This window comes from Neoarius graeffei, chromosome 27 (genome assembly GCF_027579695.1).
Source record: "Neoarius graeffei isolate fNeoGra1 chromosome 27, fNeoGra1.pri, whole genome shotgun sequence".
Lineage (NCBI taxonomy): Eukaryota > Metazoa > Chordata > Actinopteri > Siluriformes > Ariidae > Neoarius > Neoarius graeffei.
This window is the reverse complement of record NC_083595.1, coordinates 9,056,827-9,078,164: the sequence shown is the minus strand read 5'-3', so window position 1 is coordinate 9,078,164 and position 21,338 is coordinate 9,056,827. Positions and strand designations below refer to the sequence as shown.

Sequence of the window (21,338 nt, the reverse complement as noted above, 5' to 3'; positions counted from 1 at the left end):
TTGGTGGATGTATGAAACTGTGTGGAGGAGAAATCTGGGACAATTGACGTCCTTTATCAACTCAACAATGGATGCTGGGTTTTATTTTTCAATATAGCACCATTCTGTATTATAAGTGAAGGGTGGCAGCCTTATTAGGAATGTTATTCTAGCTGGTTATTAGGGTGTTGCTAGGTGGTTGCTATGCTGTCCCGGTTGGTTGTTTGGGTGTTGCTCGGTGGTTGCTATGATATTCCATTGGGTTGCTATCACATTTCTTGTTGGTTGCCATGATATTCCAGGTGGTTGTTATGGTGTTCTGAGTGGTTGCTGAGCTCAAGTTGGTTGCTGAGGTGTTACTCAATGCTTGCTAACGTACTCCAGTGGTTATGATATTGCAGGTCTTGCCCAGTGGTTGCTATGTGAACCTAGTTGGTTGCTAGGGTGTTGCTCAATGGTTCTCATGATATTTCAGATTTTCCAGCCTTTCAGGTCTTTCCCAATAGTACACGTGCACGATTCATATAGTTTAATTACTGTATAACTTTATGGGTCTACATCAAAAATTATGACTCGTGAAAATGGAAGAAATTTTGGGGGAGAATAAGAACAGTACGAGTTCTAGAGACGCCTTTTTTATAGCACGAAAGAAAGAACAGAGTAAGAAAGGGGCGTTAGCCACACTTGTGTGTTCTCCTGTTTAAGAGAAGGAAGACACAAAGATAAAATCAAGAAGTGTAACAACACAGTACTGTTGTAAGTGCATTACACATCTTCCGTGTTTCCACTGCTAGTGTCATGACGAAACTCATCAGTGACAAGTGCAGTACGAGTGAAGGAGCAACAGGCTGATTAAAGCAGGAAATATTCACTAAAAAGTCAAATCGATTCATTTTATATTTCTCAGGATTTTTTGGGGCTAAATTCTGCACGTGGTGGATCTTCAAGTCTCAGGTGTCTGAAGGTTGATGCCACTGTGTTTGACAGAATGTGGAGAAATACTACAGTAGCAGCAATGCTCATGTTACTGACAGGTAAACTTTTCAAATATTTCAGCTCTTTCTGCTGTCTTTTGACTGTAACAGTTCAGAAAGGCTCTCGGCATGTCTGTGTGTTTTTAATGACCTGGACAAGATTTGAGTGCAGACAGGAAAAGCAAAGCGTTCAAGCAACAAAAAATGAATTATTGTAAATTCTATCGAAATATAAAATAGATTTTTTTCCGTGATCAAATCATTATATTATGCTATGAATGTATTACATAATACATTAAGGTCCTGCACCTTTCTTTTCCTGTGTGAGTTTATTTGTGCTGTTAATTCTATAAATCCGGATGAAGTTGATGAACAGTTTCAAATTGAATTCTATCTTTATTCGTTTTCACTCTCGTCCTTGCCTCACTCGCTGTGTGTGACTGAGAGCAGCAGGAGTTAAAACCGTTCTTACACTCTTGCTGGTTAGTGCACAAGTCATTGGTCACTACTGAGGGTTTCACTCATTTTATTTTGTTGTTCTGGTGTGTGTGTGTGTGTGTGTTCGTTCCAGGAATTCAAGCACAGCCCAGTATATCTTTCTCCTCTCAGAGTCTCTGTGCTGTTACTGAATCTACAGTAAAAATCCCCTGTACATTTACAACACCTGGTTACTCTAGTGTCACACAGACAGAGTGGTATCGGGTCCAGAGCTCTGAAGGAGAAGCACAAGACCTGAGGAAAGACCCACAATACTCAGGACGAGTGTCTGTAAGCTCCTGGTGGTCTTCCTCTGAGCTGACAGTGAGCAACGTGAGAGTGAGTGACACTGGAGTTTATAACTTCAGATTTAAAACACGGAGCAGTGACTGGATATCAGCCTCATCTGGAGTTCTTCTGACTGTTACAGGTCAGAACACCCCCCCCCCCCCCCCCACACACACACACTTTCCTGTATAATGAGTAGTATGTATTACTTACTGAATTATTTACACAGTTTTGGTTTATAATTGTGTGTAGATCTGCAGGTGAAGGTGGATCCTGACACTGTAGGACAGAGACAAGTGAAAGTGACCTGTAACTCCACCTGCAGCCTCAACACATACAGATTTTACTGGTACAAGAATAACGGATATCTCTTGGCTACCAGTGAGGCCTTCATTGGGCTTGACTCAAGCAATCAATATCATGAAGGCAGCTACTCCTGTAAGGTGGATGAGAGTAACCACCGCTCTCCTCCAGTGTGTAAGTGTCAGAGTCGGTCTGTCCCTCAGGATCAAACTGTAACCAGTAACTCATACTGGTATCATTGAAACATCAGACTTTGCTTTTATCATTGTTTCTGAAATGATGACTGAATTTTAAAAAAAGGTTTCTAAGTCACTGATGGTGTGAGATATCATTTTAATACTTTCAATAATTATTTAGTAAATTATGTAATTATAGATCAGTTAAAAATCCAGCCACTGGGGGTGCATAAGTGTACTCTTGGTGCCGGTCCCAAGCCCAGATAAATTGGAGAGGGTTGCGTCAGGAACCGTATCCAATGTAAAACTGTGCCAAATCTAACATGCGGAATGAAAAGAGAAATACCATACCAGATCGGTTGGGGCCCGGGTTAACAACGACCACCTGTTGGTCTACTGTTGGTCAACAGGGTGCCGGTGGAAAGTGTGCTACTGTTGCACCAAAACGGAGAAGGAGAAAGAGAATGGGGAGGCGTGTTAGGAGAAAGCATGGAAGATGGAAGGGAAAGAGCTTAGAATTCAGGGTAGGAACACTGAATGTGGGGACATTGATTGGCAGAGCGAGAGAGTTAGCAGGTATGATGGAAAAAAGGAAGTTGGACATTTTGTGTGTGCAGGAGACGAGGTGGAAAGGAAGCAAGGCCAAGAACATTGGAGACGGCTGCAAGTTGTTTTATTATGGAGTCGATGGAAAAAGAAATGGTGTTGGTATTGTTTTGAGGGGAGAGTTGGTCAACAGTGTGATTGATGTGAAGAGGGTGTCAGATAGAGTGATAGGCATGAAGTTGGAGATTCGAGGAGTAGTAATCAATGTTGTGTGTGCATACGCCCCACAGTTTGAATGTGAGAATGAAGAGAAAGAGTCTTTCTGGGAAAAGATGGATGAAGTGGTAGAAAGTATACCGAGGGAGGAGCGCGTGGTGATAGGAGCAGATTTCAATGGAGGTGTTGGTGAGGGAAACAGAGGAGATGAGGACGTGATGGGCAGATAATGGTGTAAGAGAGAGAAATGTGGAAGGGCAAATGGTGGTTGATTTTTTTTTTAAAGAGGATGAATTTGGCAATAGTCAATACATACTTCGAGAAGTAAGAGCAGCACAGGGTGACGTTTAAGAGTGGAGGAAGATCTACACAGGTGGACTACTGTACATACTCTGCAGAAGGGGTAACCTGAAGGAGATTGGAGACTGTAAAGTGATGGCAGGGGAGAGTGTAGCTAGACAACATCGAGTGGTTGTGTGCAGGATGAGCTTGAAAGTGAAAAAGAGGAAGCGTGAAATAGTGGAGTGAAGATTAAGTGGTAGAAACTAAAAGAGGTTGAACATCAGAAGGAGTTTAGGGAAGAAATGAGAGAAGCATTGAGTGGTCATGGAAGTCTGCCAGAAGATTGGAATACTACTGCTGTACTAGTAAGAGAGGCAGCAAGGAAGGTGCTAGGGTGGTCATCGGGAAGGAGGAAGGAAGACAAGGAGACATGGTGGTGGAACAAAGAAGTGCAGGAAATTATAAAAGAGAAGAGGCTAGCAAAGAAGAATTGGGACGATCAGAGAGATGAGGAAAGCAGGCGGTTATACAGAGAGATGAGACAGAAGGCAAAAAGAGCGGTAGCGAAGGTGAAAGCAGATGCATACCAGGAGTTGTACGAAAGACTGGAGACCAAAGAAGGAGAGAAAGACCTGTACAGACTAGCTAGGCAGAGAAACAGGGAAGCGAGGGATGTACAGCAGGTAAGAGTGATGAAAGATGGAAATGTGCTGACAACCAAAGAGAGTGTATTAAGAAGGTGGAAAGAGTACAACCCCGATTCCAAAAAAGTTGGGACAAAGTACAAATTGTAAATAAAAACGGAATGCAATGATGTGGAAGTTTCAAAATTCCATTTTTTATTCAGAATAGAACATAGATGACATATCAAATGTTTAAACTGAGAAAATGTATCATTTAAAGAGAAAAATGAGGTGATTTTAAATTTCATGACAACAACACATCTCAAAAAAGTTGGGACAAGGCCATGTTTAATACCACTGTGAGACATCCCCTTTTCTCTTTACAACAGTCTGTAAACCTCTGGGGACTGAGGAGACAAGTTGCTCAAGTTTAGGGATAGGAATGTTAACCCATTCTTGTCTAATGTAGGATTCTAGTTGCTCAACTGTCTTAGGTCTTTTTTGTCGTATCTTCCGTTTTATGATGCACCAAATGTTTTCTATGGGTGAAAGATCTGGACTGTAGGCTGGCCAGTTCAGTACCCGGACCCTTCTTCTACGCAGCCATGATGCTGTAATTGATGCAGTATGTGGTGTGGCATTGTCATGTTGGAAAATGCAAGGTCTTCCCTGAAAGAGACTTCGTCTGGATGGGAGCATATGTTGCTCTAGAACCTGGATATACCTTTCAGCATTGATGGTGTCTTTCCAGATGTGTAAGCTGCCCATGCCACATGCACTAATGCATACCTGTCAACCCTCCCGTTTTTCCCGGGAAATCCCTTATCTCATCTCATCTCGTTATCTCTAGCCGCTTTATCCTGTTCTACAGGGTCGCAGGCAAGCTGGAGCCTATCCCAGCTGACTATGGGCAAAAGGCGGGGTACACCCTGGACAAGTCGCCAGGTCATCACAGGGCTGACACATAGACACAGACAACCATTCACACTCACATTCGCACCTACGGTCAATTTAGAGTCACCAGTTAACCTAACCTGCATGTCTTTGGACTGTGGGGGAAACCGGAGCACCCGGAGGAAACCCACGCGGACACGGGGAGAACATGCAAACTCTGCACAGAAAGGCCCTCGCCGGCCACGGAGCTCGAACCCGGACCTTCTTGCTGTGAGGCGACAGCACTAACCACTACACCACCGTGCCGCCCGGAAATCCCTTATTTTGACTTATTTCCCGCTGTCTTCCCGTTTTTTTATTTTCCCGAAAATATCCCGTATTTTCACATTATATAAAAGTCCCGTATTTTCACAATATAAAAAAGTCGGTAGGTCCAGAATTCATGACGCGCCTCTGACAGGAGTTTACAGCAGGAAGTCGGGCCATGAATTCACGTCCCCGCCCTCTCCAGTACAGCAGGTGGCAGTCTAGTAATTACACATTGATTTTAATTGCATGTCTGTGAAGAAGACTGTCAGAACCATATCGCTAGTCTGATCAAGGTCACTGCTCGGAACTTCTCACAAAACTAAAAGATGGTCGTAATTCTTTCCTCAGGCAGGGCTTGAAGTGGGCCGGAACGCACCGGAACTGCGTTCCTGCACTTCTTTATTTTCACCGGAGTGGCAGCGCAGTTGTGTGCGAAGTTTCCCCATTTGTTTGTCTGGCACTGCCTCAACCTCTGGCACTGCCTCAACCACAGGCTTGAATTAGCAGTTGGGGATGTTTTAAAGCAGATCAATGGCATGAACAACTTTAAGATCTTCTTCAACAAGCTGTACAGCCTTTATCACACTTCGCCAAAAAATCAGCGCGAGCTGAGCAGCTGTGCACAGCGCGTTGAGCAGCGCCTTTCCGTGCGCTGGGTCGCATCCAGTGAGCGCACCGTGAGAGCGGTTTGGTGATTAGTGAACTTAGTTAAACTCAAAGGTGTTTATGTATGTGATTAGTAAACTTAAAGGTGTTAAACCTTATTTTGCTTTTCTTGTAGTGCACTAATTACTCATTTTTTATTTTTGAAACTTAAAGTAATGTTGTGATGACTTGTTTTTATTAGTTTAAACTTAAAATGATGCAATGTTTTTCTGTTGTTCTTAAGGTTATCAACCTATTCAAGCCCTAATCAACCCCTTCATCACCTTTGAACTTCAATAAAAAAAAAAAAGGGGAAAAACTGAGTGTTCCTTGTGTGACCAAAGCTCTTTTGAAGTTGGGGCACAAAACTGGGGAAAATCATACACAACTTGACAATATGGTTGTGGTTCTTAGTTCTGATTTGTTTTTACTCCAGCTGTCTACAAACTATGACACTTCGTTCAAAAATAATATCTCAGAGAGTCATTGTGAAAATACATCTGTTCAAACAACAAATACTGTAGCACAACAACAGATGAAAAGAGTAGATCATTGTCCTTATGAGCCAAGTTTTGCAAAATGCGTGAAGGCAATACAAAAACTGTGAAGTTTTCAATTTAAAAAAATTGAACTTGATTTGAACTTATTTGAATGACCGGGATGGCATTGTCAGAAAATCAGGGTCCTGCACTTCTTTTTTTTCCACTTCAAGCACTGTCCTCAGGGAGCGAGTTTCAGTAGACGGCGAGACTAGAGACATGAATAAAGAAAGGAGCGAGGCAAAACCAAAAAAGGTGTATTGCTGCTACTTGCCCAAATGGCAGGACGAATTTAATTTTGTGAAGAAAAGTCAGTTCGATTACCAACTTTCCGAAATTTTCCCTTATTTTGAGTTAAAAATCTGGGAAATATCCCTTTTTTTCAAACCTCAATGTTGACAGGTATGCACTAATGCAACCCCATACCATTAGAGATGCAGGCTTCTGAACTGAGCGCTGATAACAACTTGGGTCATCCTTCTCCTCTTTAGTCCGAATGACACGGCGTCCCTGATTTCCATAAAGAACTTCAAATTTTGATTCGTCTGACCACAGAACAGTTTTCCACTTTGCCACAGTCCATTTTAAATGAGCCTTGGCCCAGAGAAGACGTCTGCGCTTCTGGATCATTTAGATATGGCTTCTTCTTTGAACTATAGAGTTTTAGCTGGCAACGGCGGATGGCACGGTGAATTGTATTCACAGATAATGTTCTCTGGAAATATTCCTGAGCCCATTTTGTGATTTCCAATACAGAAGCATGCCTGTATGTGATGCAGTGCCGTCTAAGGGCCCGAAGATCACGGGCACCCAGTATGGTTTTCCGGCCTTGACCCTTGCGCACAGAGATTCTTCCAGATTCTCTGAATCTTTTGATGATATTATGCACTGTAGATGATGATATGTTCAAACTCTTTGCAATTTTACACTGTCAAACTCATTTCTGATATTGCTCCACTATTTGTCAGCGCAGAATTAGGGGGATTGGTGATCCTCTTCCCATCTTTACTTCTGAGAGCCGCTGCCACTCCAAGATGCCCTTTTTATACCCAGTCATGTTAATGACCTATTGCCAATTGACCTAATGAGTTGCAATTTGGTCCTCCAGCTGTTCCTTTTTTGTACCTTTAACTTTTCCAGCCTCTTATTGCCCCTGTCCCAACTTTTTTGAGATGTGTTGCTGTCATGAAATTTCAAATGAGCCAATATTTGGCATGAAATTTCAAAATGTCTCACTTTCGACATTTGATATTGTAGCAAGTGTTCTAGGTGGGTGGAGCACAGAAGCACGGCAGGCCAGTACTGAGTTCTCAATAACTCTTTCATTGTCAGCTTTTCAGCTTCTATACATTTACTTATATACATATACACACACGCCACATGCGTGTTCTGGTCGGGAGAGAGCCCGCTCTCCTCTTGCTCTCCTCCTTAAATAGGGCACGGTCACTGGAGAAGACACACAAACACAGGTTAATTCACATCAGGTGTAGTGATTCTGCTACTTACCTTCCCTGACTCCGCCCTCTGGTCACAGACCGACGCTTGACCATGCCCCCACTGCAACATACCCCCACCGCCCGACTCAGGCCGGGCAGCCATTCGGCCCGCAGCCAACTCCCCCCCTCCCTTGATGGGAGAGGAAGTCCGCAACAACCATCTGTGCCCCCGGCCTGTGGACCACCTTGAAGTTAAAGGGTTGGAGTGCCAGATGCCAACGGGTGATCTGCGTGTTGGCATCCTTCATGCAGTGGAGCCACTGGAGGGGCGCGTGGTCCGAACAGAGGGTGAAAGGGCGTCCCAGCAGGTAGTAACGGAGGGTGAGGACCACCCACTTGATGGCCAGGCACTCCTTCTCTATGGTGCTGTAGCGCCCCTCATGCACTGACAGCTTTTGACTTATATACAGCACTGGGCGATCCTCTCCCTCCACCTCCTGGGACAAAACAGCCCCCAGCCCTCTGTCCGATGCGTCCGTCTGCAATATAAAAGGGAGAGAAAAGTCAGGGGAGTGTAACAGTGGCCCCCCACACAGTGCAGCCTTTACCTCAGAAAAAGCCCGCTGGCATTGCTCCGTTCACTGGATCGGATCTGGTGCCCCCTTTTTAGTGAGATCAGTCAGCGGGCTGGTGACGTCCGAATAATTAGGTATAAACCTGCGATAATAGCCAGCCAGCCCCAGGAACTGTCTCACCCCCTTTTTGGTCTTGGGCCTCGGGCAGGCCGTAATCGCTGCAGTCTTGTTAATTTGGGGACACACCTGCCCATTGCCCAAGTAGAAGCCCAGATACCGTACTTCCACCCGCCCAATCGCACACTTCTTCGGGTTGGCTGTGAGACCCGCCCACCTCAGCGACCTAAGGACGGCCCTCAGGTGTTGTAGGTGCCGCGGCCAGTCATTACTATAAATAATGTCAAGGTACGTGGCAGCATAGGTGGTGTGGGGGCGGAGGACCCTATCCATCAGCCGCTGAAACGTGGCGGGCGCCCCAAACAGCCCAAAAGGAAGTGTGACAACCTGGTGTAAGCCGAACGGTGTGGAAAAGGCCATTTTTTCTCGGGAAAATGGAGTCAAGGGGATCTGCCAATAACCCTTTGTCAAATCCAGTGTCGAGTAAAAGCGAGCCATGCCTAGTCGATCGAGCAATTCATCAATACGAGGCATTGGGTACGCATCGAATTTAGACACCGTGCTGACTTTTCTATAGCCCACACAGAACCGGACCAACCCATCAGCCTTGGGTACCAAGACCACCGGACTGCTCCAGTCACTGTGGGACTCCTCGACAATGCCCATTTTGAGCATGGTCTCGAATTCTTCCCGAACCACCTTTTTCTTGTGTTCGGGCAGTCTGTAAGGGCGGCTACGCACTACCACCCCCAGGGGCGTCTCAATGTGGTGTTCTATGAGGTGGGTGCAGCCGGGCAGGGGCGAGAACACGTCAGAAAATTCTGTTTGCAACCGGGCGACCTCCGCGAGCTGGGTCGGTGATAGGTGAGCTCCACAGGGTACTGGAGCGGTGGGTGATGCCAATTTTCCCTTTTGAACCTCCGGCCCCAGCTCCACCTTCTTAGGAACCACTGACACCAGCGCCACGGGGACCTCCTCGCTCCAACGTTTTAACAGATTGAAGTGTAACCTGTAACGCCCCACCCCTGTCCATTCGCCTCACCTCATGCCGTCCCCGACTCGCCATGTGACCTCAAAGGGTCCTTGCCACCTGGCGATTAATTTGGAGCTCGATGTGGGCAACAGTACGAGTACTTTATCTCCTGGTGCGAACTCCCTGAGGCGCGTACCCTTCTTGTACAGGCGGGTTTGTCGATTTTGGGCCTGCCGCAAATTCTCCTGGGTTAGGTGGGCGAGTGTGTGGAGTTTTGTGCGCAGGTCAATAACGTATTGGATTTCATTTTTACTTTGTGAAGGTCCCTCCTCCCAATTTTCCTGCAGCACATCGAGAATGCCGCGCAGCTTACGCCCATATAACAATTCAAACGGGGAGAACACCGTGGAGGCTTGTAGGACCTCTCGCACTGAAAACAACAAGGGTTCGAGCCACTTATCCCAATTACGTGCGTCCTCGCTTACGAATTTTTTAATTATATTTTTGAGGGTGCGATTGAACCGTTCAACTAAACCGTCCATTTGTGGGTGATAAACGCTGGTGCGGATTGGCTTAATACCCAACAACCTATACAGCTCCTTTAGGGTACATGACATAAACGTTGTGCCTTGGTCAGTCAGAATCTCTTTTGGGATTTCAACTCGGGAGATAACGCAGAACAGCGCCTCCGCAATATGGCATGCTGAGATATTGCAAAGAGGCACTGCTTCCGGGTATCGCTTTGCATAGTCCACTCGAACTAATATAACGTGTTACCCTTGTGTTGACCGATCTAATGGCCCGACGAGATCCATCCTAATTCTTTCGAACGGGGTCTCGATTAATGGGAGAGGGCGCAAAGGCGCTTTTGGAATGGCCACTGGATTTACTAACTGGCATTCGCGGCACGCCGTACACCACCTACGGACATCACCGCGAATCCCTGGCCAATAGAACCGGGCCATTATTCGGGCTAGTGTTTTATCCTTCCCTAAGTGTCCAGCCATGGGATTAAAGTGAGCCGCCTGGAATACCAATTCCCGGCGGCTCTTCGGAATCAAAAGCTGCGTAATTTGCTCTTTAGTTTGAGTGTCCTGCATCACTCAGTATAATCTATCCTTCATAATCGCGAAGTAGGGGAAGGATGGGGTGGCGTTTGGCTGGAGCATTTGACCATCGATTACTCTCACTTGGTCAAATGCATGCCGCAGAGTCTCGTCTCGCGACTGCTCTAATGGAAAATCCGTGAGGGATTCCCCGAGAGAGAGAGGAGGAGCCAGCGGCTCCTCCCTCTGACGCGGAGCTGACGTAGACGGCTCTGTGACAGCTGCTCCCACCAATGCCACACCAGGACCTCCCTGGCAGGACCCACTCTTCACGAGATGACTCATTAAATCCCGAAATCCCGGCCAATCAGTCCCCAAAATTATACAGTGGGTGAGGCGAGGATTAATCGCCGCCTTTACTCTAAATTTCTCCCCTCAAAACAGAATGTGAACTGACACTAAAGGGTAGCTGTGAACATCCCCATGCACACACAACACCTTCACCAATTGTGCTCCCCCAGTGCCTCGTTTTGCACCAGGCTTTGGTGGATTGAGGTCTGATTACAGCCGGAGTCCACCAAAGCCTGATACGTATCCCCTTGGATACTCACCGGTATGCGATATGCTCCGGCCCGATCGAGGGCGGCTCCTGGCGCGTCGGGGATCCGGACCACCGCGCCCACCTCCATCTCCGAGCACTGATGCTGGAGGTGCCCCGGCTCCCCGCAGCGCCAGGACACCGGCCCGGGCTCCCTCTCTGTACCGGTGTTCCGGATATCACTCACCTGAGGGGGGGAAGACACAGACATGGAAGTAGGGGAAGATAGGACACTGCGGGTGCGGGGAGCCGGCTGGGGTGGAGCCGGCCCCCGCCTCTGCGGTGGGGGAATGGGGCGAGGGAGAGGAACAGAAGGAGAGAGAGGGGAGAGGAGAAGGGGAGACACGCTGTCCTGCCGTTGGAACGGCCGCCATATGGTCCTCCGCCAGCTCAATGGCCTGATCCAGCGACGCCGGGCGATGGCACTGGACCCACTCCGCAGTTCCCTCTGGAAGTCGAGCGACGAACTGCTCCAGCGCCACCAGATCGATGATCTCCTCAGCATCACGGTTGTCGGCCCTCAGCCACCAGCGGCAGGCATCCCGGAGTTGCTGGCCAAACACGAACGGCCGGTCGGCCACGGCCGACCTCCAGGCGCAGCGTGCGGAAGCGCTGCTGCTGCTGCTCAGGAGTGCGACCCATGCGCTGGAGGACGGCCCTGCAGAGGTCCACATAGACCAGCCAGCTGTCGGCGGGGAGCTGTAGTGCAGCCAGCTGCACCTCGCCCGTGAGGAGGGGGAGGAGGCGCGCCGCGCGCTGTTCCACCGGCCAACCCCACGCCTCTGCTGCCTGCACAAAGAGAACGAGGAAGGCCTCGGGGTCGTTGTGTGGGCCCATCTTTGTCAGGGTGAGGTGGGAAGGGCCCGCAGCGGTGGAGGTGGTGGACCCCGCCGACACGAGTAGGTGCCGGAATGCCCGGCGATCTTCCTGCTGCGCCAGCACCAGGGCCTCGAACCTTCACTCCTGTTCTTCCCGGAGGGCGACCAGCGCCTGGTGCTGGCTCTGTTGGGCCGTGGCGAGGGCATGGACCAGGTCCTTGAAGGGGGAGGACTCCATGAGGCTGTTCTCTCCTGCGCTCCTCCCGGGTTTCGGCACCACTGTAGCAAGTGTTCTAGGTGGGTGGAGCACAGAAGCACGGCAGGCCAGTACTGAGTTCTCAATAACTCTTTTATTGTCAGCTTTTCAGCTTCTATACGTTTACTTATACACACACGCCACACACATGTGTTCTGGTCAGGAGAGAGCCCGCTCTGCTCTCGCTCTCCTCCTTAAATAGGGCGCGGTCACTGGGGAAGACACACAAACACAGGTTAATTCACATCAGGTGTAGTGATTCTGCTACTTACCTTCCCTGACTCCACCCTTCGGTCACAGACCGCCACTTGACCACGCCCCCACTGCCACAGGTACTATGTTCTATTGTGAATACAATATCAGTTTTTGAGATTTGTAAATTATTGCATTCCGTTTTTATTTACAATTTGTACTTTGTCCCAACTTTTTTGGAATCGGGGTTGTACTTTGAGGATTTATTAAATGAGGAGAATCCAAGAGAGAAAAGGTCAGATTCATTGGAGACAGCAAATCATGAAGCATAGTTGGTTAGTAAGGATGAGGTGAGGGCAGCCATGAAAAGAATGAAGACTGGGAAAGCAGTCGGACCAGATGGTATCCCAATTGAGGCTTGGAGATGTTTGGGTGAGACGGCTGTGGAGTTCCTAACGAGATTGTTTAATAAGATCCTAGAGAATGAGAAAATGCCAAATGAATGGAGAGTGTGCTAGTCCCAATATACAAGAATAAGGGAGATGTACAGAGCTGCAGTAATTACAGAGGAATAAAACTGATGAGCCACACCATGAAGCTATGGGAAAGGGTATTGAAGGCGAGATTGAGAAGAGAGGTAACAATCTGTGAACAGCAGTACGGGTTTATGCCATGAAAGAGCACGTCGGATGCAATTTTTGCTTTAAGAATGTTAATGGAGAAGTACAGAGAAGACCAGAGAAAGCTACATTGTGTGTTTGTAGACCTGGAGAAGGCATACGATAGAGTGCCGATAGTGGAGTTATGGTATTGTATGAGAAAGAGTGGAGTGAATGAGAAGTATATTAGAGTGGTGCAAGACTTGTATGAGAACAGTGAAACAGCAGTGAGGTGTGCAGTTGGAACGACTGAATGGTTCAAGGTGAAGGTGGGACTCCATCAAGGATCTGCTTTGAGTCCTTTCTTGTTTGCCATAGTGGATGGATAGCTTGATGGACGAAGTGAGGCAAGAGTCACCATGGAACATGATGTTTGCGGATGATATTGTGATATGTGGTGAAAGTAGAAAGGAGGTTGAGTTGGGTTTGGAGAGATGGAGGTATGCATTGGAACGAAGAGGAATGAAGGTGAGCAGTAGCAAAACAGAATAAATGTGCATCGATGAGAATGGGCATGAGAGTGTAGTGAAGATGCAAGGAGTAGAGATAAAGAAAGTTGGTGAATTCAAGTACCTGGGGTCAACTGTGCAGGAAAATGGGGGCTGCGATAGTGAGGTGAGAAAAAGAGTGCAGGCAGGGTGGAGCAGTTGGAGAAGGATTTCGGGAGTCATTTGTGATAGGAAAGTCCCAGCAAAAGTGAAAGGTAAGATGTATAAGACAGTAGTGAGACCAGCTGTGATGTATGGATTGGAGACCGTACCCTTAAAGAAGAGACGGGAGGCAAAGTTGGAGGTGGCGGAGTTGAGGATGTTAAGGTTTGCGATGGGAGTGACAGCACATGTGGAGAGCTTGGGAATTAAGCTAAGAGAGATGAGACTGAGATGGTACGGGCACATCCTGAGAAGAGATGCAGAGCATGTTGGAAGGAGAATGTTGAGGATGGAGCTGCCAGGCAAACGAAAACGAGGAAGGCCAAAGAGGAGATGCATGGATGTGGTGCGAGAGGACATGAAAGTGGCAGGTGTGGTAGAGAAGGATGTGGAAGACAGGGAGCAATGGAGATGAAAGATCTGCTGTGGCGACCCCTAATCGGGAGCAGCCAAAAGAAGAAGAAGAAGAAGAAGATAGATCAGTTAAAAAAATGTTGGTGCTGTTTATCTGCAGAACAAACTATACTTCACAATAAATATATTACGTTCATTATGTCTTCTTCTTTAAATCAAAATAATTAGTTTTCTTTTGTTTCAGACATGTAAAAGCTTTTTACCTTTACCTGACATGTTTCGACGGTGTAACTTCCGTCTTCATCAGAGGGTCACCCGGATGTTGGTGTGTGACGTGCCTTTATAATCAGCTGATGTTACGGAGGTGTGACCTCCCTGTCAATATTGACAGGTCGGTCACACCTCCCGCTGTCAGTGTTGCCCCCTCAGGACGGCGCTCCAGGTGTGGGAGAGCATGTATGCCCCCTCATCCCTGTTTATTGTTCTTGGGCTATGCTTTCTGATTTCTATTGACTCCTTGATCCAACGGTGGTATCTGTTGTTCTCTTGCTGTATGATCTGAGCATTGTCCCAATCCATTATATGATTTTCCCTTCTGCAGTGGTCCGTTATTGCTGATTTCAGGTTCTCTTGCATAGCTTTTTCTTTTATTGCTCTTGTTTGTCTCTGTTCTGTTTCTTTTTCACATTCCTTTTTATGTTCCTTTTTCCGTGTACTAAAACTCCTTCCTGTCTCCCCAATGTAGGTTTTATTGCATGACAGGCATGGTATTTCATATATGACATTATATTTATTGTGTTGGTTGATTTTGTCCTTAGGGTGAACTAGTAGCTGTCGTAGTTTGGTGTGTGGTTTCACGGGTGTTTGTATGTTGTTTTTTTTCATGGCTCTTTGGATTTGTTCTGTAACTCCTCTGACATACGGTAGAGTCACTACTGCTTTACTTTCCTGTTTTTGGGTTGTCTGTTTTCTTCCTTTTTTCTGTGTCTTTTCTTTTGTTTTCACTTGTTGTGCGCCTTTGTGTATGGCCCATGGTGGATATTGACATGTGATCAGAGCTTGCCGTATGTGTTGTTCTTCTGTTGCGCGTTCTGTGGGGTCGGTTATGATTGATGCACTTTTGTAGAGTGTTTTGACAACTGACAGTTTGTGTGCGATGGGGTGTTCAGATGTCCAGAGCAGATATTGATCAGTGTGTGTCGGTTTTCTGTAGATTGTTATTTTGATGTCTCCGTCGTCTGTATGATGAATTTTTATGTCCAAAAATGCTATTGATTTTTCTGTTTCCTCTTCGTGCGTGAATTTTATGTTGCTGGTGTCGTCTATAGAGTTGAGGTGATCTGTCAATTGTTGGGTGCGTCCGATTTTCGCTTTCTCCAGGATGTCATCTACATACCTCCTCCATAATGTGGGCCTGCATTCTTCTGGGGCAGATGTAATAGCCTCTCTTTCAAGGTGTTCCATGAAGAAGCCGCACATTATGGCGGAGAGTGGGTCCCCCATCGCAAACCCCTCTTTCTGCCTGTATATTGTTCCGCGGAACTGGAAGTATGTGGATGTGGCAATGAAATTGAGCAGCTGACTGATGTCTTCTACTGATAACTGTGTGCGTTTCTTGAGAGTCTTGTCTGTCTTGAGGCACTGTCGTACGATTCTCAGTGTAGCTTCCACCAGTGTTTTTGTGAATAGGGAGACAACGTCGTGTGATATTAATATTTCATTCTTTTCCACTTTTATTTTACTGAGTTGTTCTGCTAGTTGTTTTGAATTCTTGCAGTGTTGTTCTGTTTGGCCCAGTAGTGGTTTGATTATCTCCGCAAGCACTTTAGACAGGTTGTAAGTGACTGATCCGATGCTGTCCACAATCGGACGTTATGGTGCTCCTGGTTTATGTATTTTTGGTGTGCCATAGATCCGGGGGGTTATGCTGGCTGTGGGTATTAAATTGTTGCATGTCTGTTTTTCAATTTTGTTGGCTTCCAATAAAGGCTTCAGTAAATCTTTTAGTTTTTTCTTCTTGTCCTCTGTGGGGTCTTTCTTGAGGATCTCATATGTGGTGGTGTCTGCCAACATACTGTTCATTTGGTTTTCATATTGTGCTGTATCCATTATGACTATTGTTCTGCCTTTGTCTGCGGGTAATATTATGATGTTTTTATTCTTGGCCAAACTTCTTATTGCTCTTGCTTTGATATGTTGCTTGGTGGTAGTTTTGCGGATTTCAGTATTCCTGCTATTTTATTACGTAATTCTGCTTTGTGTCCCTGATCCTGTATTCTTTCGCATGCCAGCTCCGTTGCTAGGATGAAATCCTCGTGTGGGATCTTGTGCGGTGTGACGGCATAATTAAGTCCTCGCGTCAGGATGCTGCGCTCTGCTTCAGTCAGTTTATGAGTTGATATATTGTGTATCCATTTCTTATTTGTCGTGATGTTGTTCTGCTCCTGTTGTCTTTTCTTGGTGATTAATCTTTCCAGTTTTCCGATGTGCCGAGTCTTCGTTTTTGTGAATTCCTTTTCGTGTATTTCGTGCAGGTGTTCTTGTATCAGTGTGTCCATTTCTTTGGTGAGGGGGAAAAGTTGTTTCCACTGTTTCAATTGTTGTTCTAACTCCGCGCTGATGTTTTTTATTTTGTTCGTTGTGCATCGTATCCTTTCTTTGATTAGTATCTTTTTCGCTCTGTCCACGGCCTTCTTTGCGTTTTTGGTTGGAATAGGAGTCTTGATGTTTAAACTTGCCGGCGTGATTCCTTCATCTCGGCATCGCAGGTTGAATTTTAAATGATTTCTTTGGCGTGCCCGTTTCTTCGTCAGTTGTTCTAGGCAGCGAAACTCTTTTATGCATTCTTTTCCATAACTTTCATTTAATAAATATATTACGTTCATTATGTCTTCTTCTTTAAATCAAAATAATTAGTTTTCTTTTGTTTCAGACATGTAAAAGCTTTTTACCTTTACCTGACATGTTTCGACGGTGTAACTTCCGTCTTCATCAGAGGGTCACCCGGATGTTGGTGTGTGACGTGCTTTTATAATCAGCTGATGTTACGGAGGTGTGACCTCCCTGTCAATATTGACAGGTCGGTCACACCTCCCGCTGTGGGTCACCCTTTCCGCTGCACGAAGAGGAAACAGAAAAATCAATAGCATTTTTGGACATAAAAATTCATCATACAAACGACGGAGACATCAAAATAACAATCTACAGAAAACCGACACACACTGATCAATATCTGCTCTGGACGTCTGAACACCCCATCGCACACAAACTGTCAGTTGTCAGAACACTCTACGAACGTGCATCAATCATAACCGACCCCACAGAACGCGCAACAGAAGAACAACACATACGGCAAGCTCTGATCACATGTCAATATCCACCATGGGCCATACACAAAGGCGCACAACAAGTGAAAACAAAAGAAAAGACACAGAAAAAAGGAAGAAAACAGACAACCCAAAAACAGGAAAGTAAAGCAGTAGTGACTCTACCGTATGTCAGAGGAGTTACAGAACAAATCCAAAGAGCTATGAAAAAACACAACAAACAAACACCCGTGAAACCACACACCAAACTACGACAGCTACTAGTTCACCCTAAGGACAAAATCAACCAACACAATAAATATAATGTCATATATAAAATACCATGCCTGTCATGCAATAAAACCTACATTGGGGAGACAGGAAGGAGTTTTAGTACACGGAAAAAGGAACATAAAAAGGAATGTGAAAAAGAAACAGAACAGAGACAAACAAGAGCAATAAAAGAAAAAGCTATGCAAGAGAACCTGAAATCAGCAATAACGGACCACTGCAGAAGGGAAAATCATATAATGGATTGGGACAATGCTCAGATCATACAGCAAGAGAACAACAGATACCACCGTTGGATCAAGGAGTCAATAGAAATCAGAAAGCGTAGCCCAAGAACAATAAACAGGGATGAGGGGGCATACATGCTCTCCCACACCTGGAGCGCCGTCCTGAGGGGGCAACACTGACAGCGGGAGGTGTGACCGACCTGTCAATATTGACAGGGAGGTCACACCTCCGTAACATCAGCTGATTATAAAGGCACGTCACACACCAACATCCGGGTGACCCTCTGATGAAGACGGAAGTTACACCGTCGAAACATGTCAGGTAAAGGTAAAAAGCTTTTACATGTCTGAAACAAAACTAATTATTTTGATATACTTCACAATTCCACCTCACATTATTTGGCTTTGTTTTCATTGACACAGAGAATAAGCATTTTTGAGCTACTAAATGTTTCTGAACGCAGAAAACATGCCATTCTGACTCGTAAATCTCTGAAAAGCTCTGCTGATAAAATTGGTCCTGTTGCTGTTTGTTTTATTTTTCCATGGGAGGGAAAAATGCAAATCTGTGTTTAGATCAGTTAATAGAACTGTATTAATCCAGATTTGCTTTCATTTAATTATATATTTTAGTGCTTTACAGAGCAACTCACATTTCACATGAATTTCAGCCTCAAAAGTCTAAATGGAGCTCTCCTTATTCGAGTTCTTCCTTCCTGTGTGTACCTCTGTGTGTTTCAGGTGTACTGGGTAAAGAGTGTTGGGGTGTGACTTACACTCCTGAACATGTTTGTGCTCTGAAAGGCACATCGATTGATGTCTCCTGCTCTTATAAACTCCCTGCAGGCCACAGAGTGATTAAATCAGTGTGGTTTATTAAAGAGCAGGCCGATGGTGAGGCTGTGGATGTGAGAGAGGATGAGGAGTATCGGGGCCGAGTGCAGTACACACACAGCTCCCAGAATAACTGGAGTCTGAGAATCACTAACCTGAGAGAGAGAGATGCTCAAACATACAGATTCAGATTCTACACTGACGGGGGAAAATTCACCGGCCAACCTGGAGTTTCTCTGTCTGTCACAGGTAATGTTACACAGTTATACATTTACTGAATTAAATTTAGATGAAAATCATCAACCAGTTTATTGTTTGCAGATCTGAAGGTTACAGTATCAGCCGCGAGTGACCAGGACATAAAGCTGACCTGTTCCACCACCTGCACTCTGTCTAACAACCTCACTTACATCTGGTACAAGAACAGACGGCGTGTGTCTGAGTGTAAATCTGCCTCCTGCTCTGTAGCTGCAGTCAGTGGTGCGGTCAGTTACAGCTGTGCTGTTGAAGGCCATGACAGTCTCCTCTCTCCTCCAGTGTGTGAGTATGGATTTTACTCTCCTCAATAGAGTACACCGACTAGATCTTGATCAAATTCTCATCCTGAACACACACCAGCTGATTCATGCGTTTTATTTCTAATCAGATTCTCCGAAAAACACCAGAGCAATGGATCTTTCCTTTGGAGACACAGTGGATGAGGATTCAGTGACACTGAGCTGTAGCAGTGATGCAAACCCTTCTGTTCTCAACTACTCCTGGTTTAAGCGGAGAGCAGCTGGTGATACACTGTTAACAACAGGCCAGAATTACAGCATCAGCAACATCAGCTCCCAGGACAGAGGACTGTACTACTGCACTGCTCACAATCAGCTGGGGCTCGACAACTCTACACCAATACACCTGGATGTGTTGGGTAAGTGTTGAGCTTTTAAAATAACTATTTAATCAGGATATTTCATTCATCAAAAACATGTTTTTCTATTTTACATTAAATTACCTGCATAAGGTAATGATGGATCTTGTTTTCCACAAAGGGAACATGATATCACTGATTATCCCACAGCACTGCTGAATTCTCTTCATTCATTTTCTCTCACAGCAGCTCTGTCAGTAGTTCTGGCTGCTCAACAAATCACAGATTTATATTAATGCACTCGCATCACTCGGTCGCTACCGAGTTAGTGATACCACCCTGAAGCTGATTATTTTCATACAACAGCATGTCCCCAAGTGTTTTATAAGTAGTAAAACCTTCATGCTGGTGTTTACTGATGTGCTGCATGTTCTTTATCTCAGCTGATGTGTGGAAGCTGCATGCTGTATGGGGAGCGGCTGCACTCGTTCCTGCTCTCCTTCTTTCTCTTCTTACTGCCGTTCTGTGCATCAAGTGAGTGACTGAATTCTTTCATCGTGACCATTAATCTGTACCATGAACTTAATCCAGTCTAAAGCATTAGCTGAATGATGCACGAACAGTTTAATAGCCATGTTTTTGTGTCATTTGTGTGAACAGGAGGAAGAGACAAGCAGAAAGAGACACAGATATTCAGGTACTGAGAGAATTTTTCACTTGACTGCTTTATCTTCATCAAGTACAACATATAGTTCCTACAGTGGTGCTTGAAAGTTTGTGAGCCCTTTAGAATTTATGTTTCTGCATAAATATGACCTAAAACATCATCAGATTTTCATACAAATCCTAAAAGTAGATAAAGAGAACCCAGTTAAACAAATGAGACAAAAATATTATACTTGGTCATTTATTTATTGAGGAAAATGATCCAATATTACAGAACTGTGAGTGGCAAAAGTATGTGAACTTTTGCTTTCAGTATCTGGTGGGACCCCCTTGTGCAGCAATAACTGCAAATAAACGTTTGCGGTAACTGTTGATCAGTCCTGCACACCGGCTTGGAGGAATTTTAGCCCGTTCCTCCGTACAGAACAGCTTCAACTCTGGGATGTTGGTGGATTTTCTTATATGAACTGCTTGCTTCAGGTCCTTCCACAAAATTTCAATTGGATTAAGGTCAGGACTTTGACTTGGCCATTCCAAAACATTAAACTTTATTCTTTTTTTTACCATTCTTTGGTAGAACAACTTGTGTGCTTAGGGTTGTTGTCTTGCTGCATGACCCTCCTTCTCTTGAGATTCAGTTCATGGACAGATGTCCTGACATTTTCCTTTAGAATTCACTGGTGTAATTCAGAATTCATTGTCCCATCAATGATGGTAAGCCGTCCTGGCCCAGATGCAGCAAAACAGGCCCAAACCATGATACTATACCCACCACCATGTTTTACAGAAGGGATAAGGTTCATATGCTGGAATGCAGTGTTTTTCTTTCTCCAAACATAACGCTTCTCATTTAAACCAAAAAGTTCTATTTTGGTCTCATCCATCCACAAAACAATTTTCCAAAAGTCTTCTGGCTTGTCCACGTGATCTTCTGCGAACTTAAGATGAGCAGCAATGGGGGCGTCGTGGCTCAGGTGGTTAAGGCGCCATACCATGAATGCGGGCGACCCGGGTTCGATTCCGGCCCGAGGTCATTTCCCGATCCCTTCCCGTCTCTCTCCCGCTCATTTCCTGTCTCTACACTGTCCTATCCAATAAAGGTGCAAAAAGCCCAAAAAAATATCTTTAAAAAAAAAAAAAAAAGATGAGCAGCAATGTTCTTTTTGGAGAGCAGCGGCTTTCTCCTTGCAACCCTGCCATGCACACCATTGTTGATCAGTGTTCTCCTGATGGT

General features: G+C 45.6%; 1 protein-coding gene across 1 annotated transcript in view; it reads left to right on the top strand.

The window, feature by feature from the left end:
* LOC132874798 (uncharacterized) overlaps nt 1–21,338 on the top strand; it is a 46,893-nt gene that overhangs the window by 22,099 nt on the left and 3,456 nt on the right. Inside the window, exons 12-19 of the mRNA XM_060911199.1 lie at nt 841–1,013; nt 1,525–1,860; nt 1,971–2,195; nt 18,490–18,831; nt 18,904–19,122; nt 19,229–19,498; nt 19,882–19,972; nt 20,099–20,135. Coding sequence (XP_060767182.1) covers nt 841–1,013; nt 1,525–1,860; nt 1,971–2,195; nt 18,490–18,831; nt 18,904–19,122; nt 19,229–19,498; nt 19,882–19,972; nt 20,099–20,135 — 1,693 coding nt within the window. The remainder of the gene's footprint in view (nt 1–840; nt 1,014–1,524; nt 1,861–1,970; nt 2,196–18,489; nt 18,832–18,903; nt 19,123–19,228; nt 19,499–19,881; nt 19,973–20,098; nt 20,136–21,338) is intronic.